This window comes from Falco punctatus (assembly GCF_963210335.1).
Source record: "Falco punctatus genome assembly, chromosome: 3".
Classification (NCBI taxonomy): domain Eukaryota; kingdom Metazoa; phylum Chordata; class Aves; order Falconiformes; family Falconidae; genus Falco; species Falco punctatus.
Window position 1 is genome coordinate 77,979,022 of NC_137582.1, and position 27,226 is coordinate 78,006,247.

A 27,226-nucleotide genomic window follows, 5' to 3' on the forward strand; every position below is an offset into this window, starting at 1 on the left:
CTTCTGCGGGGCGCGGAGGAGGCGGTGCACCCCAGCCAGCTGGGTGGCGAGCGGGATGTCCTCCCGGAAGGTGTACAGCGGCGGCCGGGTGGGCTCGGGGAAGTTGGTGCTGTTGAAGGGATCGGTGTCATCCAGCAGCTGCACCCTGCACACCAGCGTGGCCATGGCGCGTCCATCCACCGCCGCGGCCGGGCGCGGGCGGGGCAGCGGGCACCCCCGAGTCACCGGCACCTCCGAGTCACCGGCACCCCCGAGTCACCGGCACCAAGGTGCTGCGTGCAGGCGGGCCGCCGGCTGCGAGCGGCACTCCCCTCCCAGCCGCAGCCCCCCCGGCGCAGGCTGGCCGGCCGGCAGCCTCCCGGCTCCCCAAGCGAGCGCCGGCCGCCTCACAGCCGCCGCGCCTCCGGGAGGCGGCCCATGGCCCCTTCCCCGCCGGGATCCACGAGTACGGGCGCGCTTCAGGCCGAGAAAGGAGGCGGCGCCGGAGCCGCAGGGCGCGGGCAGAGCGGCAGCAGCGGCGGCAGCAGCAGCAGCAGGAGCAGCTCCCCCATGCCCGGCCGCTGCGCGCCGAGCGGACAGCGGGACTGCCGCGGCCGGCACAGCAGCCCAGCAGCGCCGGGCAGAGGGCGGCCAGCGCCCCCCCGCGGCCACCGTCGGCGCCGCCCTCAAGGGCGCCCAGGCGGCCCCCTCCTCCCCCCGGCCTGAGGAGACGTCCTGAGCCGGGCGGCAAGGGGAGCCCGCCCGGAATCCCCCGCCTCCGCCGCGCCGCGTGGAGGGGGAAGAGCAAGCGAGCAGGGCCGCTAGCCTCTCCCGCTGCGGCAGGGGGGATGGGGCAGGCAGCAGGGACCCTCCCCCTGCACCTCTCCCCTCTCGGGGCTGGGGGACGTTAGCTGCAGGGCGGGACAACGGCTGCCGCCCGGGGCACCGCGCCCCGCCACGGCCCTTCTGGCGGGAGCGGGCGGAGAGGGGCGGCTGGCGGCGGGCGGGGGGCGGCCAGGGCCGGCCCAGCCCGTCACAGTGCGGTGGGGGCACAGCGCCATGCCCGCCGCCGGTGCGCGGGTACTGAGCTTCGTCCTGCTGTCACACACGTCCCGAGTGTCCTTAATCTTCAGTAGCATATTTATCCAGTTGAAAAAGGAAGCTGTAGATAATACCTGCTTCAAAAATTTTATTTATTTACTTATTTATTTACTTATTTATTAGAAACTGACTTGAAGCCTGGGTATTCGACCAAGATCGTTGGGTGGGTTGCTCTGTATTTGTGCAAAACCCTCTTTGCCATGAGGGCTGTATGTAGCATACGGCCTGGGCGGGCTCCCCGGTCCCAGCAGGACTGAGCCGTGCACCTCGGCTGTCCTCTTGCCTCAGGCCTGCCCTGTCCCTGTCATGGGGGAAGGCAGGGACGCGGTGCTGGGCACCGGGACAGGCACGGAGCACGGCATCCTGCTCTTCCAGCTGAATCTGTGCTGTGTTGCCAATTCTGCAACCTCATCTGTGCGGATCAGGGGTGCACGTGCCCTGGTCTTCACCCTTGGGGCATGGGACACAGGAGAAGGACTGTGAAATAAATTACAGGTGAAATCCAGAGAAAGAAGGGTCTTGCCGTCCTGGGGGAAGGGCTATATTTGCACAGGCTGAGCATCTACCCAAAAGGATGCACCATACTTTATGGCTGTGGTTCGTAACTGCCAATCCTTTTGTCCTTCATGGAGAGGGCTGTGCGACAAAAGCTGTAACACTGTGAGAAACGGGGGATTTATCACAGAAATGTGTCTTAAGCAAGAAAGCATGACCTCTAGATCATAGTGTTTGCATGAAGCAACTGTTTCCTCCCAAAATGATTATTGTTTTGGGAGTATTTGTCAGCACTGGGACAAAAGGGGATTTCTGTCCACATGTGGTCTGTTCTTTTTTTTTTTTTTCTGTTATTCTCAGGACTAATTTGTCATGATTCAATTTTCCCAGCAGTTATGGATATTTTCAGAAAAAAAACATCTAGCATAAAGACTGCTAAAATCAAGAAGGATTTTAAAACCCAGAAGCTATCTTGCCATTTCAGATACTTCACTGCCCATGTTTTATCCACTTCTTTTTTACTTTTCCCACACCTTAGGGCCTATGGGTTGTCTCACCCCACTTCTCGTCACCACCTCTTGGTTGTGATTCTCATGCTCTATTGGATGTTATACGTGGTGAAGTCCTGATTTTTACGTTTGTATCTAAGTGATTTAAAATTCATATTTTACAAAGAAATATATGTCTGTATCTACTTTAGTACCCATAATTTAGTTTCTAGAGAAAACAGTATCTCTGCATATTTGTCTGTTTATTTATGTTTTATATTTTTTGCCACCATGTAAAGCTAAAATTAAACAGAGTATTTTGGCTTTGTTAATCATTATTTATTTAATTACTATATATATTAAACTTTCATTTCTTTAAAAATGAATTTGTACGTTTTCTGCTAATCAATGAGGTGGCATGAGGTTGCTATATTTGCTATTCATTGCACTAATCCTGACTTTTGCTAAATTAATATATGGCATTTGTCTCATTGCAGAGGCATTAATGCTTGGAGGGCTGAGTAAATAAATCATGGAAGCCATGATTTTGTATAGAGTCTATGTAACACCGTCAGCTATCTTTCCTCCAATACTTGAAAAGGAAAACAAAGGATGAGCGCAATCCTTGGAGCCAACAGAGATCAGATAACTGTAAGGCTCAGTACAAAAATGTCTAGCCACAGACTCTAGATCCCACAAGGAAGAATTAGACGTTGTATGTTTGTATGTTATGATCTTCAACTGGATTTCTAAATACAAGGTGGCTACTGGAGATACATTTTATGACCACGCTGCAGAAAGGAAATAGAGTGATACAAACATGAGAGGATCCTGAGTCAGCCAGAGCTTTGAGGTGCATCTATCTATACTTTTTCCCAAGTGTAAACATCCCCAGACCACTATGGACTTTCGAATTTCAGAAGCTCGATTTTGTTTCAATTTGAGTTAAATCAATAGAGGTGGAAAGAGAAAACAGATCTGCTGGATGAAACAGAATAACATGACAAGGTCAGTGTGCATGTGTGTGTGAGTACGTGTGTGTAGAGGGAGAGATACGCATCTAAACTCTGTATTTGAATGGCTTTCCATCTTTCTACATATTATTTAGAGGCCTCCTGAATCTGCAGTCTCTTTCCATCAGCCTGAGCCAGGGCTCTGTATAGTTTGCTTCTTCCTCTTCTAGTCACCAGTTTCTGCTCCTGCTGCAAAGCTGTACCTTGTCCTTGGAAAACTCCTTCCCTCACACCCTGTCTCCTTTGCAGCCTGCAGGAGGGTGCTCCCTCTCCCGCTCCTCCTGCAAGGTTTCATTTTATCTAGTGCAGCAGCTAAACAAGGCAAGCAGTCAACTTGCCTTCTTGCTGTCCCACTGCAGCCTTTTAAATGAACATAGATGGCTTTTAAAAGACCTTAACACACAGTAAAATATAAACGAACAGCCAGATACTGGCCGTCAGGAATACACGGCATGAGGCACCACAGGATTGCTTCTGGAAAGACAATCAGAGGCACAACAAGAACAGTGTATGTGATTGTCTAACCCTGTTCCTCATCACAGAAGGTAAGGCCTTATCAGAGAGAGGGAGCATTTTCCTCAGTCATGCTGAATGAACAGTGTTCAGGAGGAGCTCTGGAGAATCCTCAGTGAAGTCCAAGCTGTGGTCTTTCTGCCTTTGGTGGTATCGCGGACTAGTGAATCCCCTTGCCAGGGCAGGCAACTGAGATGGGCTGTGTACTTGCTGACCCTGGGGTCCCCGAGTCCATCTCGCAAGTCCTTTCCAAGAAACAAAGCCTGCACACAGTCAAATAATGTTCCCAGTTTTAAGCTCCCAAGTTTTTTTTACGAAAACTTTAGGGGAAAATCCTTCACATGCATCCATTTTTCAGGAATGAAACGTAACTTAGGAATTTTCATTTAGGGCTGATTTACTTTTCTTAACTCATCCCATTATTGGCATTTCCTAAAAATAGATTGCTGAATGAGTTAGGATGGTGTGTCAAGCTTAAATTTGAATTTCATTACTTCTGAAACCTGAATGTTAAAATAACATAGGTTTTTGTCTTTAATTTCCTTTTTTTTTATTAAAAGTAAAAAATATGCATTTGATGGAAAGTTATCAAAAGCATATTCTTTAACCCAAGGACCACCCAGACACAATGTAAATATGTATTTAAGCCATTTTAAAAAATGATACTGGGTATCAGAGCAATTGGACTAGCTCCACAGGAATATTAGTTTTTCTGGTATATCATCACGTCAGTACAGATCTAGATGGATGATCATGAGATTACAATGTAAGCATGTGAAGTGGCCAGTCCTTTAACTTCTTTATTTCATTCTTTTGGACAAATTGAACTGCTTTCAAATTTCATTATTTTCATGTTCAAGCCAATATTAGTTATGGGAGAACAAAAGCAATTTTAAATTCCATGATTACTTCACTTAACATTAATAAAGCTGAAAAATAGCAGTCTCTTTGGTAATGGTAATTAAAATGGTCTTGCAAACCACTGGAATTAAAGTATGGTACTGAAAGTGCTGACAGATCCTTTACTCAGTGATGGGAACAGTATTTCTGCCTTATCCACCCTATAATCTGTAAATAACGCTTCGTTCTCTTAGTGAAGTGTGGAGCGTGATTTATTGTCATTGTTAGCATGGACAGGCAAATAACACTTCTCAACATAATGGTGTGTAAGTGAAATCCAGTCTGTCACAAGACCAAGAATAATACTGTGAATTTTGGCCTCCTTCTTCCAAGGATCTCAAAGTGCTTTACTACCATTAAATGTTGACTGTTTATTCTTGCCCTACAGATGGGGAACCTGAGGAGCTGGCAGATCAAGGATACAATTCTAGTTATCATATTCTTTTTACAGAAGTGGTTTTCTACTGATTGCAATGGGAACTGAATTGGGTGTTAGATGGCAAAAAACATCCACATATCACAACGTATCACAAAAAAAACATCCACAGAAAAGCTGACCTTAACAGAAAAATGTTTCCTTTGGGAGCTCCAGACTTGTAATGGCCCCAAAGATTGTCAGTGGTTTGAATCAAGCTTTAATTGGAGAATCACACATTTTAATTCAGTTGATTCTTACAGAAAATTGTTCTCCTACGATGGCTGGCTAATACTATATATGAATACTGTATGCTACTAACACTGGCTAATAGTGTAGTTTGGTGGTGAAGGTGAGTTTGAGGTACACCATGCATAAATCACTCAACGTCCAGAGATCCTGCACAGATATGTAAAAACCAAGTCCTGGATCCACGGATCATACCACCCCAGGAAATATGTTCTGACAGTGATCCTAGAGTTCGCTTTCTTCTGCACAAGGTCTTCCCCTGAGGTAGCCAGGTCTTAAAGATGTAACCACTGCTGAAGGGGTGGAAAAGTAAGGTTTCTATGATGTGCACACTGCGCATTGCTGTTTAATACAGTCTTTGATTACACAAGCACACTTGCAGTCTCTTACAGGACTCCTTCCTCCTTTGGCACACAGGCAAGGGGGATTAATTCATGTGTACAGATATTTTATTTCACCGTTTAATGCTCAAGGCCTCCTGCCATATCCATTGCATGCTACTTAAACCCATTCTGATGACAGAACTAATTTCCTGAAGAGATTTCCTTCAGTGCTCAGTCCTATAACAGATAAATGCTTCACAACTATTTATTATTTCATTTTCACAGTGCTCCTCTGCAGGGATGAAGTCATTTTACCCCTGTTTTATGGATGGAGTGTTACCAGACAAACTGGAGATGAAGTCAAAAGTAACCACCACTGATGGCTGTCCAAGTCTGAGCTGCCTACAAGCAGATTTCAAAACCTCTAAGACTACTATGTGTTAAAAGTGCAGCTGACAGTGACCTCAGCTTGGGATGGATGGATGTTCTGCAGCTAACACCAGGCTGCACAGAGGAGGAAACACGTGTAGTAAGACTCTGAAAATTGTCGCTGGGAGTGACTTTAACATTGCACTGGAATTTTACTGTGGTAGCATTTACAGGGCTTAATCATGATAACCCGTTGCCTGAGTCCTCAAGCCATGGATTCACTTTAAGTGCCTCACTAAGTGAAGGGGTGAGCTTGCAGAAACCAGCCTTCTCTGCTACTCGGCCCTGATTTTTTCCAGAAAGGAAAGACATGTAACATACGAAGTTGTAATGTAAAAATTGTTCTGAAAATAATTTATTCTGCATCCGTGTAAGCATGTATATATGTGTGCAAAATAAATTTCTCTGATTCTAAAGGGAATGCTTCCTGCTGTTTACTCTTAATAACCCTACATATCAAACTTCTAACCAATCAATGCTTTATTAAATTCCAGTTAACTCTAACAGCTTAAGCTCTCAAGCCCATGGATGTCAGTGAGGCCACAAACGTGTCTAAGGTGCCAGAGGACATAGATGTGAGATAACAGGAACAAACAAGCATCCCTTTAGAGCTATTTCTGCTTGTGGGATCTTTTACTGTTGGTAATGTTACAGGACTGTAATAATATGTGATTTTTGAAACAGTTGACTGATTCTCCAAAGCTGGCCATTAAAATCAGACAAATACTCCACCTTCAAATCAAAGTCCTCCTTTCATCACTGTGGTGTGTCTTTTATAGAATTTCTGTCCATTTTTCATTATCGTCCTTAAAAAAGAAAAAAAAGAAGCTGGGTGGATTCCTACAGGGGCCATGAATGTTGCTACTTTCCTGGAAGTGGCTGATTAGGATGAGGGGGAGGAGGTTGCAGAGCTGGAGGACTATGGCAAGGCAGAGAGCAAGGGTCACAGCAGAGACCTCAGAGCCTGCAGATCGTGCTCAGATGGAGACGTTGCTGAGTTAGGCTGCAGAAGTGCTGGAAAGAAAACTTGGAGAGCAGAAGACAGACTGCAGAGTTTCTTGCAACTCAGAAAGTTACCGAACTGACTGCAAATAAAAGTGGAAGCAAGGTCTGATTCCATGCTGCAAGAACATCACAGGAGGAAATGGCCACAAACATTTTCTATTTCTGTTCTGGATTCCTCACTTTGAGTTTACTGAACATATACTAGCCTATATTCTAACACAGTCTGGCTTTTGACTTGAAAAGCCATTTGATCCATTTTGAGAAGTTAATTTTAGGGAATAGTGTAGTTAGAGCTTGCCTTTCTTCATTTTCCTCCTTGTTCTGTGACGCATCTTGTACACTGACGGATCACAGCACAGTGGTTACAGGGGTTTGCTGAACTTTGTCTTCACAGAGTATGTGAGGCAAAGGCTATTTCCAGAAGCAAGATGAGACTATGATGGACCAATTGTCTGGCCTGGTATGGAAAATTCTGTAAGGACCTCCCCAAAATTTCCAACATTTCCTGCCCAATAGTCAGCTGAAAGCATTGTTCAAATGGATTTCTTTTGGCTTGGCAATGGAAGTTGGTAATTTCATTTAAGTTGGATAAAGAATAAAGCACAAATCTTTTTCTCCATTATAAAAGATCACATTAACTGAATAAAACACACCTCAACAAGCAGCAGTGAGAATGGTTGGTAAGATGCTTCTTATTCTTTGACATTTGAATTTTGATATAAATTGACATTGATTTTATCAAAGATAATGATATATTGCTGGTATGATATCTTACCATAAAACTCAGCTAATCAGTTTTTCTTGGAAAATGGGAAGACACTACCATGGATTATATCTACTGGTATATACAGTCTAGTGATCTGAGAACTAACAAGGCTTACTAACAAGGCAAGCAAATTATATTTCACTTGCTAACTATAAATATATATATCCAAACAATACATATATCCAGTTTCAAATGGAGACGGTGTCACTGCTCTTACTTTAATTTTCTTCTAAGCCAAAACACTTCTGTTTCACATACATTTGTACAGAAAAATTCTATCATAAAAGGACTAACAAGAAGGAAATGGGGATAAAGTAACCTGCTTACAGACATGCTGCAACCATGATGACCTTTTTTTCTTTTTTTTTTTTTTTTCTTTTTTTTTTTTGATTAATAGAAACAAATGCCAGCCTGGACACAAACAGTACAGACACTTAACAGACAACAGCCAGGAATGTGCTGGCCATTTGCTGGCACATGACCATACCTGAGAACTTCTGAAAAACTAACAAGACCTAATTAATTTTTTAAAATATTTTCTGATATAAATAAGAATAGCCTTTCCTTGAGGGAAACAGCACACTTTGAAAAATGAGCATCTGAAATTTGCCTCAATTTTTATCTTACCATCAACATTAACCCACTGATTAATTGCTATCACATCACTTTATATGACATAACATAGTGCTGAGTTTTGCCTTGGTGATTTGTATAAACTAAACTTCGGAGGAGAAAAAATAGTTTGTCGCTTTGCATTTTGGGTTTCCATTTTGCATTGTGGATGCTCATTTGAATTGAATTGATCTAGAAAGGTTAAAATAAACATGTTTCAAGGGGAAAAGTGTTTATGGAAAAAGACCACAAATTCTTGAAAGGGTGCTTGATAGTTTATCAGTCCTGTTGTCAACAAAGTGAGCTTCTATGGCATTTAAAATCTGTCTTCATAGCTGGGCTTTTGCACCTTAGGTTAGTTATTTGCTAATTAAGACCCTACTTAAAATGTGTTTTGCCCAGGCACTGTGTACACATCCAACAGGTGTATTCCAAGCTTGGACCAAGAATAAATATTTGTGGTTTGCAGAAAATACAGGGGAGTGTTCCTATCAACTTTTATAAACATGTGAAGTGACTGTAGATAATCCAGCATTATTTATGTTGCCGTAGAGTCTTATGCTGATACAAACATCCTCAATGCAAAATTACTTGTTACTAATTTTGTAAACACAAGATCATAAACAAATATCTGGGGACAGTTTAATTAGGAAAATATTAGTCTTAATGACCTACATCACCTACCCCAGAATGAAAAGCAAGAGACTTCATCATTAGAAATTGCAAGATAATTTGTACATAGCATTTTAATGATAAATTATATTTAGCAGATGATGTTGTATACTCCACAACAGTTTCAGTTTTAAATATTCTTCTTTAATACAGTTTTCTAAGTCCATATGTTCTTACCAGTGTAAACACTCCCTCCTTTCTTGAATGCTAGTATATACTTGACCTCACCATGGTCTCACAGCAATAAATTCCACAGGCTAAATATCTATTTTTTTAAAGCCTTCCCCTTCATCATTTTGGAATTCCCCTATTTTCAGATTTCTTTAAAGCCTGCATTGTAAGACAAATACATAGATATGAATATTTTTCCTTTATAGAGAATTAGTTGTTTTAAATAGTTTTATCATCTTCATTTTTATTCATTCCCTTTGTAAAATATACATGTCTAATATTTTCTTCCTCTCTTCAAATTGAAGTTCTACATTCCTCTGCTATGTTTTAGTCTATCTCTGAACTTGCTATATGTTTGTTTTATATTTTGAGTAATGGAAAGATGAAAATTGGACAGAGAATTGTAGAAGTAAAAGGAAACTATCTCCATAAAGACATTGTAATATTTCCTATATTAGTTTTTATGCCATTCTTTATGCATCCAAATATTTCTATTTATTAATTTTTTGCCTTTCTTGTCCCTGGTGTACACAGAGCAGGAGTTTCATTTAACTCTTCAGAGTAAAATCATGGTGTTTTCCTGGAATGGGCACAATTATTAGAGAGCCTAATAAGACATCTTACCAGATGCATACTGCTTCTTCCAATATATAACAGATAGAATTGTATATTTTAAGTTTTCTGTATAATTTTTTGGAATGACTGGTCTTACCTCATCTCTCTTGTGTACATCAATGTGCGTGTAAATTTGATCATAAATATTTGTGTGCATAGGCAGATAGAGAACTCATGCATATCCCATGCTTATGGGAGCAATAAAATGTCTCTCTTGGACTGCAGGTGGCCATTTTGAACATTGACTATTTGAAGACTTGCAAAATAATTCCTTACATAGGATTCTTAGTTAAAATCTCCTGCTTGAGGGCAGAATGGGATATGAATACTGTTGCCTTTGGGCCAGCAAGCTGTTTTCTGTTTTGCTGGTCAAAAATGGCTTCTACCTGAGTCATAGCTTGAGGCTGTGGCTTGCAACTCAGAAAATGTCCAGTTTTCCTTCCTTGAAGAAACATGAAGTCATTCCTATGTACTTTGGATGGATAGAAACCTGTTCTGCTGGTTAAAGCCTGCAGGCCTGATCCTTGGAGCTGTACCACTTGACACCAGTCAGCTAAGGAGTTTGCCTTTTGATTTTACTTTTCAACTCAGTTATTTGGACTTCTGCTAAGTGGTAAAGAAAAAAACACAACAAGCCTGCAGAAAGGTTGCTTGTCTGTCTCCTTGAACTGTGTTAGGTAAAGAGAGAAAACAATCACAGTTCTCCAACAGTTCCATTAGAGGCATGGGCAGTACCAGATGGTCACAAACAGCAGGCTCTTCACTCTGCAGTCCTTGCCTAGGAAAGAAGGTGGCACATCTTCCTTCTTGGCTTGGGCAGGGGCTTAGTATGAGAAAGCTTTTGATATGCTCTGGGCCCAATATTTAGAACTATTCTATTCCCGTGAGAAGTCTTTATCCTGCTGAACTAGACAGGCCGTGAGCTAAACACGGAGGCAATGTTTGTAGGATCAGTGATGCCAAATTCACCTCCTAACAAGGAAGAGTGAGAGCAAAATCTTGCTCATCTGAGCACTTCCTATGCACACAAGATCTCACTTTCAAAACTGACATCTGATTTTTATCATACAGTCACAGTGTTTTTAATCAAGAGAAAGGAGCCCCCTGAAGGAGCTGTTTGCTTAGTTTATGCTGTTCCTAAAACCCCTCTGGGTACCAGCATATCCAGCTTACCGCTTAAACAGTTAAGTCAGATGATGCTACAACCTATACTTTATTGTGACACTCTTTCCTCCTTTCCATCTTCTGAAAATACCCCTGAAACAAATCCACAATGTGTAATTCTGCTGGACTAATCCTTACCCCGTAAGTGCAATCTGCCAGCATCTGAGGCGAGGGGCAGGAATGGACACACCTAATTTAGAAGGACAGACAGCATTTTCTTCTCTAGTCATGAAACATTAATTTTAGGAAAAAAAAAGTTATTAATATTGAAAATTTCCTCTGGTTGGAAACTCATTTACATCAGCATGCTGCCCTCTCCTTGTTATTCCATTACTGTAGAAAGGTATTTCTCAATGTTATCTGTGTGAAAAGTTTTTGGGTTTAATTTCTTTAGGTTTGAGGGTTTTTTTCCCTCTTAACTGCTGAACAGTGTAAATAACCTGTAGATTTCTGCTGAGATAAGGAGTAGCAAAGGGAATTTTTGCTCAAGGCCACTGTGTTCAAACAGACTTGACCAGCTCCTACTAAACCATGTAATCAAGATTCAGAAAATGACCTTGCGCTACCTCTCCTTTCAGGCCCCCAAGTAAGTGCGTGTTAGACTGTGGGTATTGAAAGTTAATGAGGCTGCAGCTAGAATTAGTCACGTGTAAGATCATGGATGAAGCACAGATGGCTGAGGAGGATCACAGACAGCTTTTCTCTTAGAGGGAAAGATAGGAAGCCAGCAATGAAGTTTAGCCAGGTCATAGATAAAGGCACGGAGAGTCCGGATTCCTAGTGGGATACACAAGTTAGGCTGAGGCCAGCATGAAACTGCTCATTTTCAACACTGTGTTAGCTTTGAAGACTACCCCAATATCTGCACTCTCAGTGCCGTATGCTGCTGCAGTCGGGCCATTCCTGGATATACCCAGATGACGAAGTATGACACTTGCACAATGTGCAGATATAATATCAATTAGTGGGGAAAGTATTGGGTCAGACAGGTGATTGATCATGGACTATCTGGCATTCAGCAGCTGGAGCTGCAAAATCAATGACAGTCATTTGAACTAAGCCGAATCTTGGAACTTACTTAATACTGATTTTCTTGGATTAAAAAATTCCTTTAGCTATCACAGACATCCTTCGTGTCTTTCTGTCCTCATCTTAACTTGAACTATGTACCAAAAATGAAAGCAACAGTCAAAATCCATGAAGGACTAGTATTGCAAAAAAATTGTGGAGAAAAAATTTATAAACTCCTAATAATATATAATTTGTTTCCTTCTCAATGGTGAGACTGGCTTTCATACCTGTAACACGAACCACTGTTTTGTTTTGTGGCATTCAGGTTAATAAACAGTCAATTTGGGGTTTTAGTAGTCAAAACCAGTTTGGAATACTCTCTCTGATGTGCTCATATTTCTTCCAAAAAAGAAAAAAAACCCACCCTTAAATATGATTTTGTAGTGTTAAAAAGGTAATAGATTTGCCTTCCTTTCTTAGGGCACAATCTCAGCTCCGTGTTTGGAGATCTGCAGTCAGATTCCATGATAGCAGAGTTCAGCCCTGAAAGAAAGAAACAGGAGCTTGTGAAAACCTGGTGAGAGTTACCTTGTTACAAAGCTCAAGCAGAGCAAAAGAACAAAAGCTTAAATGGTCATGTAAAAGTGATGCAACATTAAGAGTAATATCAGCATATGGATTTTTTCTTTTTCTCTGAAACTGGCAATTATGGTTTATGACTGATAAATTCTTATGCTTGCCCTATCTGCTGCTTCTAAAAGTAAAGCAAGGTTAAACACAGCTGAAAACTCTAAAGACAAAGATCAAATCTGTCAACTGAATTAAAAGTATGACAAAGTAGAGACATCGTATTAAAACAGCTAGAAGATCCACTGAGCTTAATTATAAAGAATGTCCTATCTGAGCTCATGATCGGAGGGTGTTGTCATAGTATCTGTGCAATCACACAGAAAGCAATATGTACTAATGGGCTTTATAGCTAATGAAGAATGACACAAAATGCAAATCACTTATTAATCTGGATTAAGCAGAGAAAACAAACTTGTTTTAAACCTAGTCTTATAAACAGAAGGTCTAATCCTGAGCCTGCTTATATAGGGGTGTTAAACTAAATACAGTAGGAATGGTGTGTTTGTTCAGTGATGGAGAACAAAGCAGGAGGCAGCCCATTCCCAGGGAGGCAGCCCTACACGTTGCCGGCAAGGGGGTTATTCTTTGCAGTGAAATATGGGTCATGGGATCACACACACAATTAATAAGCCAAAATCAACACAGGCAGGGAACATTAGGCTCATTTGTTCAATTATTCACTACAGGCAAAGTCTGTTGTTCATATGATTTCAGAATCTGGGCAGCACTGTTTTGCACTGGATCGGTCCCCATTCAGATCTGCCTCTAGACGAAACAAGGGGGTTTCTGATCCAAGCAGTGGCCACATCTAAGAACTTTGGATAAAGTAGTATTTAGCTTTTGTCTAGCAGTTACAAACTGTCTGCAAGGTATAATGGCTTAAATTGACACATGCCAAAAGATCACTAAACTTTCAACAGCTGTATTATGTATCAAAAAGCATTTTTATATATAACATTTATGAGGAAAACAATACCAGACAAAAATCAGATTCATTCAAACACTCAGGAATTTGGTGAGAGTCTTGATTATTGTTTTTTGAATAACGTTTATGTCATTAAAATATATAATTTCAGCTACATGGAAACATTTGATGCAGACATGTCAGTGTTAACAGCAGTTTAAATAATACATTTTATCACATCTCAAATGTTTTGGAAAAATAAAGATTATTTTTTTGATCATCAGAATTTGTGTGACTGGAGAGAATTTTGTTCTATGACATTCTTCTAAAGACTTGTGTTCAGCCCACTATGAGCAGAAGTAGATGGTCCAAATTCAAAACCTGTTAGGAAACTGAGCAGTCATCCATGAGCCATCCCTACAGGGCAGTAATTGTTTTGCAGAAAGGGAAACTGAGGTATCATTTATCTTTTGACCGTGAAACACTGACTGATAAGAACTCAACACTGAATTTTACTACTTGTTTATTTTCTAAAGGAAAGGTGAAATCAGCCAGTGTCCCTCAGGTATTAACAGCAGGATGTGGCCACCAAACTGACTTAATGCTTGTATGAGGAAGAGAGAACTGATGGAGAATGTCAGGCATCAGCTTTTCTACAACAATGAGGAAAATAACCATTACCTAGATAAAACTGTTTCTGACTCAAAATATACAGTAGGCAAAATTAAAAGGAAAGACTCTGTACTATGTTCCTGTGAAGATATTCAGGCACTTAGTGCATGTCTGGACATTCAGGAGTCCTGACCTCTCTCAGCTGGTCCATGGATTTCAGTATTTAAGTAGCTGAGCAGGAGCTTGCAGGCTCAGCACTTCTGTACATCAAGCCACCTGTTGAAGTGCCTAAATATAGTCCCCTGAGCTTAACCTCAGGCTGACAACCTTGGCTATTACAAACTGCTATTGCACCTCCAGCAGTTATTTGAAAAGCAGTTCAACGATCCTGTGGGTCAGGAAATTAGCAGCAAGACAACTCCAGCTTTCTCTGTGCAGAGAAAAAGGCAAAGCTGAATGCATTAGCAAAATAATATAATGAGATCTGGCAAATAGCTGAAGCGTAAGGAACCATCATATTATCAGGGTGCTGAAGCTGATACCCAGCTGAAGTTTGCCACTAAAGAGCTAATGCAAACTGAGCTGTACCCGCTTCTTTTAGTGGCTGTATCATGCTCAGGCTACCAAAGGATAAAAATCTAGCTCAAATGTGGAAACCTGTAGAGGTTTTCCAATACTGGATGCATCTCTTTGTCTCTTCTTTTAAACACTGTTTTGCTTTGGGAAACTGCCGAAGTGATTTGATAAGCATTTTAGTGATTAAGATAAATCAGGTAGTCTCTAAACTCTAGATATATAACTATTGTGCACAGGGATGCTTGCATGTGACTTTTTTTTAAACAAGATCATTGCAGGAGCATAAGTAGATAGATCTGTATATGCAGCTGTAGTGTTACTGAGGAGACTCATACCAGCGTAGTTATTCCACTTCAGTCTTGAGAAAAACCCTTTTGTTATACTAGATCTGCAGAGACATTATGTTTACGTGCATTTCTGTGTATACTGTGTAAACAGCAGTGCTACTGTTTATGTGAACACAGCCCTTGGACTAACAATTTCCACAAGATCGTGGGGAAGCATCTTGTCAATCAAATGAGCTCATCTCATTTTCAGACGAAGAGAGAAAAAAGAGATTTGGGTTCTCAGCACACTTGGTAAGCATAAACAAAAATACTGCTGAAGTACAATCACTTCTCAATCAAAAAACTGTTTTTCTGTCCTGAATACCAGAGGACCCACTGAGGAACACACGACCAAATGTGGTGTTATAAAAGGAAAAGCCTGGGAAGCTGCAGTAATCAATGTGCTGCTCTGCTGGGGGGACTTGGTCAGAGACTGCGAGTTCTGGAGAACACTTTCACCCGGCCTTGATTAAACAAACACTGACAGCACAATTACTGAGAGCTACTTCCAGTAAGATCTTTGAACCTTGTTTATGGCTAGCTGGCCCCCAACAGCAACCACCTGACAGTCAGCAGTGTCCCCCCAGCAACTGCCAAGCACACCAGACACTTTGTGTCACGCAGCTGGGGAAGCACACCTCCACGAGGATGCTAGCTGGATCAAGTGCTAGCTCCCCCATGATGTGTTGCGTACGGCTATGTGCCCCAAATACATCTCTACCACATTACTACTTCAGACCAGTTGCAGACCAGTCGTACAATAGCTTTGTTTTTATACTCTGGAGAAAGCTACTGCTCAGAGACCCTTTGCACTCACAGACAGATGCTGGACTGTTATACAAATAACTTCTTTGCTACTGACTTTCAAATGCTAATGTTATTCAATGAACCTTATGTTAAACAGAAAAGATGAGGATCACACAGAGTCAGGCTGCAGGACTTTTTCTGTTGCCTGATGGATTGCAATATGCCTAGAATAGAGGTTTTAGTCTTATTTTACCTCCAGTTAATTGATTACCAATTAACTTGAGTTAACTGAATTCAGGTCTAGACATGCCACAAATGTTTGTTCCAGGACATTCTGAAGAAAAACCACAAGTATTTGAGTCCTGGAAGAAAAAAAATGTGTGGAATATCCAGACTAGTATTTGCAGTTGTGTTATTAGGTCAAGTTAGCATTGCAATTAATTACTGTGGGCTAAAGGGTACTAAAAATGCTGGCACTGACATTACCTAATAAATTTTGTGTTCCAGATCACCACTGCCAGAAAATTAATTCTTTCATGTCACTCAGAGCTGGTTGGTAGATATATGAGAACTCCCTGTTCTCAGGGTATAATGTTATAATAAACATGCAAACATTTTGTGTAAAATAAACTTAGCTACACAAAGACTAGCAACTTTCTTGTTTGTATTTTCTACATGTAACTTAAAATGCTAGCAACATATTTACATTACATCTTTGCTTAGGTATGTCAATTAACTGAAGCTTAAGAGTCATAAACCACCAGGAATGTAATGAAGAAAACTAGTATTTGCTTTACTACCTTTTTCCATACTTTAAAATATTGATGTAATCTCAGTTTTTACATTCTTACACTTTTCCTGTCTTTCAACTCTCCCCGCCTTTGTCTTCCTAAACCTTTGTTCTTCATGGGTGGGAGTAAGCAGCTTCACAACTCAACCTGTTCCAATTAAAGTAATATGAAAAACATTTTCATTACAACATGGTAATATTTTGACTGACATCTTCCAGAAATAAGCATTATGATCAAATGATAAGCCAGTTGCTGCCCCATGCACAACACATTTATGTTCTTAGTCACAGCTTCCCACAGCTCTGCTGCCAACCAAGCGGGATATCTCATGGTATTTGCAGTTTGCACCTAATATTTTATCCCCTGCCTTTTCACAGGCAAGCACCTCAGTCTCCTTGTGTTATATGAAAAAGCAATGGCAGATGTCTGGCCTTTGGCTCTGTCACAGACATGCAGACATGCATGTCACAGACATGCAGTCACATGGAGGAAGAAGAGGAATCAGCATTATGCTGCTATCTGGGGAATGGGCCTTTCAGAAAATTCCCTTTGAGTACAGGGCGTGAAGAATCCCAAGGACAGCCACAGCTGAAGGGCACTGTACCTCCCCTCTACCATCCCACACAGTGCTTGTACGGTGGGAGCTGATCACGTGAGTCTTACGCTCAGAGTCCAGAAACTGATGGGTTTGGGAGCAGAGGCTACCAGTGAACTTGCCTCACATCCAGGCTGACCTACAATGGACTAACTCACACATGAAGTTCCCACCTACAGTATCAGCTCCCAAAACTTACTTCTTCCCTCTCCTACACACAGGAGAAACTCTCTCAGAAAACCCCTGTACTCACAAGCCCACATGTACACCAAATGTCTAAGGAAAGGCACGACAGCATATACAAAGACAAGGGGATTCATCAGGTAGTGGTGAGAGCAAGGTTACTCCATGAGGAAGAACAAGCTAGAACCTGAAGGCTACCACAACACAGCCAAGGGTATTACCAGTGAGGCACAGCCCTTAAGCAGAGGAGGCCAAGAGCAAGATAGCCACAGGCTTCACCAGCACCCCACTGAGCTAGAAGGTAAAATAAAAAGCCCAGTCTAAGACCAACTTAGGAAAAGCAGCAGCAATTTGGAAAGACAAGAAAACAGTACCAGGAACAAACGTACCCACAGCTCAAAGAAAGATAAAGCCCCCAGAGCTTAAATAGAGCCCCTGGACCCATGGGCAGGGCTGGGGCGGGGGGGTGGGTGGGGAAAGGGACGGGACACGACACGGACGGGACAGGTAAGTGTGGTCAGGGCCATCAAAGCCTACCAGTGCCCTCAGGGCCCTGACTGCAGGCTCCCTCATATACATACATATATATATATACATGTATATATGTCTGTCCACCTCTCTATCCATCTGTCTGTCTGTCTCCTCCCCATAAAAGTGTGGGGCTGGAAGAAAACTTGCTGTCAGGTGCTTTAGAAAAGCATATAGGATGTCCCCTTATGTTTAAGGGTACTTGTCAGGTCTATACCTCTATCAGCTGCTGGAGTAACAGGGCTTTGCTAAAATAATTTGGAGTAAAAAAAAATGTTGCATTTGATACTGTGGTTGGTTCTGCCCAAGGTTTTGGGGTGTGTGAGCTGGCCTGGTGATATAAAAGGTCTGGGTGATAAGGCTTCAGCAAGGAAATAGGGAAAAACTAAATGAGTTTGCAGAGACTTTGGGTGTTCAAGGCAGTTGAACTGTGTTGGTATGGTCAACAGTGAGAAAAGGCTCCAGATGACAATGGTCTGGCTTGGCAGATGGCTGAATAATCAGGCTGTGTTTTTAGGAATGTTAAACCTGGCTGCCTTTAGTAGCAACTGGCTGGGAGTGTGTGCCTGCTTACGTCTCACAGATACCTCTGGCTTTAATGAGAGCATGAACCTGATGTAATCTGGCAAGCAGGCTATAGGAATGTGGGAAGAGACTGGATTACTTTAGTGGTGGAAACTGAAATTAGCAAAGGATGGAGTCTGTGACACGGGTACGTGGATTTTATTGCTGTAGGCAAAACTCTGCCTGTTGGAGGGAGGTAACCCAGCCATCTTGGCAAAAGCTGGTGTGATGCTAGATGTCTTGTTTCAGGATTTCATTCACTTTCTTTGTGAATGGAACAGAAACAAGGGAGAATCCAGTCTGCCTGCCTGCTGGTTTTGAAGAATGACAGAGCAGTGGAGGTTGGAAGGGACCTCTGGGAGGTTATCTTGTCAAACCTCCTTGCTCAGGCAGGGCCGCTGAGAGCTGGTTGCCTAGACCCGTGTCCAGATGGCTTTTGAATGTCTCCAAGGAGGAACATGGTTTAGAGTTGGTGCAATGAGGACACATGGGTTTACACTTGAAGGAGGCCTATGAGCTCCTTCCAAAATCTGTCTTCGGCCTCTTCAGCCCTTAATGATGGGGCAATTAGTGCCTGTTTGGACAACTAGGGCACTGGCAAGTTTCTGAGCTTCCCCAGGGTAAAATGATGATTATGAAGGAAAGATAAATGATGCTGATGGCTCTTCTTTTTTTTCTGTAAGTCAACTGAAAAGTATTATCTGATGCTATTCTTTAGAGCTGCCATGCTTAAACTATATCTGTAACATGGGTGATTCCTCCTTCACTGCCACCTTTAAGCCTATTGCTATGTTTCTGTAAATTCAGGGAGATTAGCTGCCTTGCATTTTCTTAACATTTTTTTTTTACTAGGGTGTGACATTTAAGCATGTTAGTGACTGTCTTAATGTTATGCTTCCCATGTGGATCATATGAAAAGGCTGCAATAAAGGCAATGTTCTTGAAAATTCACTCACAGGATAGAAAAGCAGGGATAGGCTTGTCTGTAACATCTTTGACAGTCATAATATTATATAGGTTAACTTTTTCCTTTGTTCCTAGAACTTAATTTGAGATTGGCCTGCAAAACCCCAAATGCTTCGTTTAAAATAGGGAGGGTAAGTTCCTTGTTGTCATGCTTTCTACTGTGTTCAGATCAGGTTACCTGTTTGATAATCTTTTCATTTTGCCAAATGAGTAGCAGCAAAAGCCTTCACATCCTTTCCCTTGAACATGTTCGCTGCTATGTATTGCTAATAGTATAGCTGCTTTTCACTGAAATGTGCCTCTTTCAGAAAGAGAAAAGGGACTTCATACCTTTGGGTGTAGTTAATAAATTTCTTCATTCCTATCAAGGTTCTTATTCACCATCTGAGTTTGTGTCATCTGATAACTGCTTCCTGGAGGTGTTGTATCCCTATAAATACATTTAGTGCTTATTTTCTACTTGACTTCTTTTCAGACCTTGCTGCACTCTGAATAACAGGTTATCAGAATGCAGTTTCTCACTCTTTTATCTGATTTTTATTCCCTTGGATTTCATTTTACCCATAGGATGGTATATTAGAGCCTCAGATGGACTCAGCTCATTATGAATCAGCTATTTTTTGAGAACAGCAAAAAAAGCAAAGTTATGAAAACATCTTTCCTAAACATGTTATTGATAAGCTTTTCATGCTTAGTTTCATAATAATGCCTAGATATCAGTGGGGAACAGAGTCCCACTGGTGTAAGGCTTTTCCCAAATATGTATTAGAGTGTCTCCACCGAAATGATTGCAATATAATAACTAAAGTAGACACAAAATGGAAAACAAAATATAAGGATATAAATGCTCTTTCTGGACCTCAGTAAACATGGGAAGTCAGCATGCAAAGGGGGTACGGGGAAGCTGTTACTTCCCCTGGTAACTGCTGTACAATGCAGTAGTCTGCCTACATGTGAAACCTGCCAAGCAGCTTCCTTATTTAAACTTCTTATGCCTCTGCCCTCTAAATATATGGAGATATATTTTAAAAATCTGGATACTTCTATTAAGATTTAGGTGCTCCCAAAACTTCAACTCCAAGTATGGAAGCTACAGCTTTCTTAACCTAGTGAAAACAGGTGTACCACACCGAGGGCAGCATTGCTTACATATTACTGCAGACTGGTGAAGTGCACAGAGTATCACTGCATGTAAGGTGGCTGTAAAAAATTCTTCTTTTTTAGATAAGTGTCATTATTTGCTAATTAATGAATCAAATATAGACTTTATACAGCTACTGTGCTGAGAAGAGAGCAAACCTTGAGGCCTTACTGTGCTGAAGGGGACTGATTTCTTTACAAGGCGTAGGGTGCCACCTGCAGCACCAAGTTTGCAGCTGAAAATGAGGTACAATAAAACTAGGCCATAACTGAAGTGACTGTAATTTTATTCCTGAAATAACAGAATGGACAATTCCACAGGTCTGAAGTTGGAGAACCTTTTAAAAAAATCAAGATGCCTGTTTTTTGTCTATAAAACGTTACTGAGAATTTTTGGCATTTTTGGCAATACAGCAGAAGTTTTTGAGAAAGGGAAGAAAATGGTTTAAATCTGTCTGAAAGCCAGTTTTGTCATAAAACCAACTAAGGTCAGGACTTAATCCTGCACAGGAGATCCAGTTTTTGGGAATAAAATGGCAAGATGGATGTTGTCAGTGAGATCCCAATGGATGTGATCAACAAAATAACAGCTTTGTCTCCAACTGAGAAACATGCAGGCTTTGTTAGGTGGTGTGGATTTTTGGAGAATGCACATTCCAAATTAGAGTTTGTTTGTAAGCCCTCTCTATCAAGTGACTCTGATGAGCCCCCTCTAGCAAATAACTCTTTCAAATGGACCCCTGAGCAATGATAAGCCTTTGAAAAATTAAACAGGAGACAGTTTATCCAGCAACACTCGCACCAGTCTGGACAGAGCAAGATGTAAAAAAAAAACCTAAAAAGTGCTCTACACCACAGCTGGGGATGATGGTGCTTACCTCTTACCTGGAGCCTCTGGCAGAAAGCACTGGGAGGGACTCAAGGTCAACCCCTAGGCTTTTGGAGTTGGGGATACAGAGGATCCAAAGCCCACTATGCTCCAACTGAAAAGAGATACTGGCAGTTTATGAAGGATTTTGAGCTGCTTTGGTTGTAATCGGTACTGAAGTGCAGCTCTTCCTGGCATCCTGGTTGCCACTGTTGGGCTGAATGTTCAAAGGGAGGGTCTGCTCTACACATCATGCAACTGATGCTACAGGGAGTAAGTGGATCACACATGACACAATGAGCTTGACTCGGAAATCCCAGTCATCCAGGGATCTTGGAAGTGATTATGGACTTGCCAGAAGGTAAAGATTTCAGAATTTCACCAGAGGAAAAGGTGATGTGCTGGAGAGACCCCACTGTATAATAAATTGCCAGAACATAAGAAGCAATATGACTTGTTTACTGATGGGTCTTGCCATATAGTAGAAAAGTTATATGGAGCCCCTGATGACAAGTCCTGCTGAAGGAGAAGGTGAATTGAGTCAGTTTGCAGAGGTGAAAGCCATCCAGCTGGATTTAGACATGCTGAATGAGAAAAATGGCCAATACTTTAGTTCTGTACTGGCTCATGGATGGTGGCAAATGCCCTGTGGGGTGGCTGCAGCGATGGAAGCAGAGCAACTGGCAGCACAGAGGTAAACCCGTGTGGGCTGCTGCATTGTGGCAAGACACTGCTGCCCAGGTAGAGAACCTGGCTGTAAAGGGACATCATGTAGATGCTCACATACCCGAGACTTGGGCCACTGAAGAACTTCAAAACAATCAACAGGTAGATCAGGCTGATAAGACTGACGTGGCTTAGGTGAATCTGGACTGGCAACATAAGGGTGAATTATTAATAGCAGAGTAAGCCCATCACATCTGAGGCCATAAAGGAATAGGTGCAACATGCAGATGGGTTCATCATCGAGGGGTAGACTTTGCCATGGACACTATTGCACAGGTTATTCATGAATGTGAAATGTGCACTGCAATTAAGCAAGGCAAGTGATTAAAGCCTCTCTGGTATGGATGATGATGGCTGATCAATGTGGAGAGGCCTGGCTGATTACATCACACTCCCACAAACCTGCTGAGGCAAGCGCCATGTACTGACAATGGTGAAAGCAATCACCAGACGGTTGGAAACATATCCTGTGCTCCATGCCACCACCCGGAATGCTATTTTGGGCCTTGAAAAGCAAGTCCTATGGCAACACGTTACTCCAGAAAGAATAATTGAGTCAGACAACAGGACTCATTTCCCAAACAACCTCATAGACACCTGGGCCAAAAAGCATAGCATCGAGTGGGTCATGACATCCCCTATCGTGCAGCAGCCTCTGGGAAAATCAAATGGTACAATGGCCTGTTAAAGACTACGCTGAAAGCAATGGGTGGTTGGACTTTCAAACATCCAGCTAGTTATTTAGCAAAAGCCACCTGGTTAGTCTGCCAGCTGAGCTGGCCCTGCCCAATCAAAGCTTTTACATATTGTAGAAGGGGACAAAGTTCCTGTATAGCACATAAAAAATAAGCTGGGGAAGAGTCTGGGTTATTCCTGCCTCAGGCAAAGGCAAACCCATGTGCAGGATTGCTTTTGCTCAAGGACCTGGGTGCACTTGGAGAGTCATGTGGGAGAATGGGCAAGTCTGTGTGCCTTAAGGGGATTTGACTTTGGGTGAAAATAGCCAATGAATCAAACAGTGTGATGTTAATTGCTGTATAACATTGTACATTGTCGCTTCTATGTGCCTGTCATTGCACTGGGCACCTTGCAATCCCTGCCTCTGCCATTCTGGATTTGGAGAACTGAACCTGACTTCCTTTGCTACATTACTTAAGAATGGATGTCAATGAAACTGGACCAGTGCAGCGATAATAGAATGAGAACTGGCTTCAACATGCAACAAATGAACACCTTGCACCATCTTTCTTGAAAGACTTATGACGGATGGAGCCCGATGTCATTGACTAAATGAACTCAATGGACTTTTAGAGGGATGGTCCATAGAATAAGGGAATTATATTTGTGTTTTTAAATCAAAAGGTGAAAAGTAATGGTGTATTGGAAAGTGTAGCATGACATAAATGGTATGGAATAAGGGGTGGATTCTGTCGTGGGTTTGGCCAGGATAATTTATTTTCTTCTCAGTAACTGGTAAAATGCTATGTTTTGGGTTTAGTATGAAGATAATAGTGATACTTATATTTAGGTTAGTATGAGAATAATAGTGACACTAAAACAAGGTTTTCAGTTGTTGCTAAGTAATATTTATACTAAGTCAAGGGCTTTGCAGTTGTTTAGGCCCTGCCAGTGAGGGGGCTGGAGGGGCACAAGAAACTGGGAGGGGACACAGCCAGGACAGGTGACCTGAACCAGCCAAAGGGATGTTCCATACCACAGAATATCATGCTGAGCATATATATGGGGGGAGTTGGCAGGGTCTGGTAGATTGCTGCTCAGGGACTGGCTGAGCATCAGTCAGCAGTTGTTAGCATTGGTGCTGAGCAATTGTACTGTGGGTCACTCGTTTTTTTTTTTCCTCTCCCTTTGGATTTTAGCCCTCTCTCCTTTTCATTACATTTGTAATTACTATTATTGTTATGATTTCATTTTATTTCAATTATTAAATTGGTCTTACCTCAACCCTCGATTTTTACCTTTTTCCTGACCCTGCTTCCCATCCTGCTGGGGGTGGGATAGTAAATGAATGGCTGTGTGGTACTTAGATGCTGGCTGGGGTTAAACCACGACTGTGGGATATACCTGTGGTGAGGTGAGAAGGAATGTGAGAAGGAATCATGAATGTCAAATATATATTGCTATTAGGTTTATTTCAAGGAGTCCTTAATAGTCCTTTAACACTCCATAAGACTTGTAAACTTACAATTTGATTACTATTAATTAAAAAAGTGTATTTGCAAATATATCATGAGTATTCATTACTGAAATGCATGAAAACTCCTTAATTCTGAAGTAGTTAGATGGCAGTTGAGCTTTCCAGTAGCTTTCATAGCTGTTTTTCTCTTTGTGTGGACAAACTGCCATCCCATATTTCCATACACTTGAAACCTGAGGAAATTGCAGCCTGTTACAGATCCAGACTTTAAAGCTCACTTTATTTACAAATTAATTTTGGGACCATCTCAAACATATTTTACACTTTAAAAGTAGTGCATGCAGTCATTAAAATCATCTGCAGGTAGAAGCTGATCTTTCAAGAACTCAGAAGAACAAGAATTCTGCAATAGAAAAGAAAAAGACAGATAATGGTAGCAGCTCTGGCATGTTAGGAATGGTGTCTAGTAACCATTTTATCTCTAGTGTTGAATGCAAAACTGGGATGTGCCTTCGAAAAGCAAGAAAGACTAATAATATAGTATATGTACACTGGACTGCAGCCATGATTCCCAGATACTGACAGTGTATTGCTAAGGATTTACACAAGACATTACAAGGGAACTACTATGCTAACCCTGAAAAGCCCTGGTGGTATTGGGAAATGTGCTAAGCAGTTTTATTTACTACCAACCTGAGTTGGAGACAATGCTGCTTAAAGGCCAGAGGTTATTTTATTATCAGGGTTCAAGGACAAAAAAAGTGGCCTGTATTTTAGGACTGAATGGAATCATAATTTAATTCTTTAAGCAAAAAAACTCTGTGCTGTACTCAAAGGAAAAAAAAAATTGAGAGTATGATATAAAAACACTCAGAAGCATGCCATTTGAGAGACAAATTGCTGCTTTGAGGCTCAAGGATGCTTGTAAAAAGATTTGTTGTAATCTACTAGCCTGAGTGGCACTCTGTACAAGTTTGTACTTTTTCTGAAATACCCTTTGCAAGATTTTTAAAGAAAATAATACTAAAAATAAGTCAAGATTCCTGCTGGCTTCCAGGCTAAAAAGAACATCTAAGCTGAGAAAAGCATGGTCGTTAAGATCATCTTGGGAGCTAGATGTTGTGAATAAGTCAAGAGGACACTGGGGATATGGGTGTTCTTTTTGTTAGGAATTTTCAAGTTGAACAAAGTAAGTTGAAAACTATAGTGGAAAATTAAAATGGAAGTATAACTAACTTCTGCCATATAGATTGTTTCTAAAAATACCTTCTATTTCTTAACTTTATTGGGCATACCCGATTTACTCAAAATAAGCTAGTCATAGTTAACATGGCTATCAAGAATAGAAACACATTTTATAAGTTGAATTAGTTAACAGACAGAGTGAAGACTCTTAGCTTCTCATTGAAGGATCTGGAAAGGTGATGTCATCTTTCTCAAAGAAATTAGTAGGAAAAGAATTTTGTCACTTCTCCCCCCCCAAAAAGCTTTGAAATCATAAAGTGGGTTTTCAGCTAATACCAGGTAGTATAGCAACTTGCATTTCTGTCACCTTATCAATGGTTTTCAAATGTAACATTTCCCATTATGCAGTAAATGTAGATGTGCCCTGGAAGATCGCAACCCTTACTGGTTTTCCCTTCCTGTACTCTCAGTTTTAACATAATGGGTTTTTGTATAGATGCGTTCTTGCATTTTGTTGGGTAACATTTGAGGAACCCAAAACTGCAGTCTGATAGTCTAAGAGAAAGTATTCAAATCTAAATAGCTCCTACTAGTGTTACAGCTCAATCTCTGATACTGCTAGTACAAAAGGTGGAGTGGGAGACATGCAGGTTGGTGGAGTCTCTGTCGTTGGAAATACCAATAGGACAATACTTAAGACTGGAAGGAAGCCTTTTTTTAATGGTGGATTTCCAGAGGTAGAGCAGCCTTTTCTGAGGTCTGCCTGCAGAAGCAGCAGCAGCTGCTGTTGGTACCTCTGGTAGCTCCTGCCCAGCCCAGAGTCTGGCTGCTGTGGCTCATCTCAGACAGGGCAAGGGACAGGTGAACTGCGAGGAGCTGCTGCCTCTGTGTCTCTTTGCTGTGATGGTGGCGCTTGTGCTGGGGTGCTGGCGCCACTGTAGGTGAGCCTGCATCATGAAGTCAGTAGGAACTGGGTACAGCTGGTGGCCTCCAAGCTGCCCTGTCTGAACTGGGATTTGCGAAATGCCTCCTTAAGCTTTTAAGGGGTATTTATGAAGGGGATTGTATGACATAATGTGATCTGAAACACAAGAAATCCCTTTTACCCCTATGGGACCTTACAGGAAAAAAACTACATTTGTGGTAAGGACACTTCAGTCATGTCTGACTATGGTATGATTTGTATACTTGATTTTAATTCCGGTTTACTCCAAGTCTGAGGTAGGATAACAACCCAGCAGGCTTTTTCATTTCTTTTTTTGAAGATGCACAGTTTAAGGACTGGCCAGGCAGGCTTGGGTGACTTAAGCCACTTAGGTCCATGCACCACAGATAGGAAATAATGAGCCTTTATGTCACTTGGCCTTCCTAAACACACAACATGAAAGCAGTTGTGTCCCCATGTCCCCCCTTTTACATTACCTGAGGCACAAGGTGTTCCCAAGTGTGTGTGAGATGGAGCCAGGTGTTGCTGCTGCAGGGAAGTTTGTTAACCAGGTCTCTAGGGGGGGGGGAAAAAAAACATCCCTCCAAGAACAACTGACTTTGGACTAAGTCCTAAAATAAGAAAACCTGATATCAGAATCTCCACAAGAGGGCATTTATATATATTAAAATAACATTAGTTTCCAGGGCCTGTGTTTGGAGGTGCTGGTGACAATATGATTCGTCAGATGCAATTCATTTTCACTCAGTTTTTCACAGGGCTACCTGAATTCTGAGATAAAAACTTCTTAGTCTGAGATAAAGGCAATGACAGGCAGTGAGTATCAATCCTCTGTGTTATCTGTAGCATGGACTATGCACATG

At 41.8% G+C, this 27,226-nt stretch overlaps 1 protein-coding gene across 12 annotated transcripts in view; it reads right to left on the reverse strand.

Annotated features, from left to right (window-relative positions):
• FHOD3 (formin homology 2 domain containing 3) overlaps positions 1–27,226 on the reverse strand; it is a 450,149-nt gene that overhangs the window by 415,473 nt on the left and 7,450 nt on the right. For all 12 annotated transcript variants that reach the window (XM_080379989.1, XM_080379988.1, XM_080379997.1 and 9 more), the window contains exon 1: positions 1–27,226. This exon is cut by the window's right edge and continues 7,450 nt beyond it. In XM_080379989.1, the coding sequence (XP_080236115.1) occupies positions 1–165 (165 nt within the window). In that variant the 5' untranslated portion in view covers positions 166–27,226.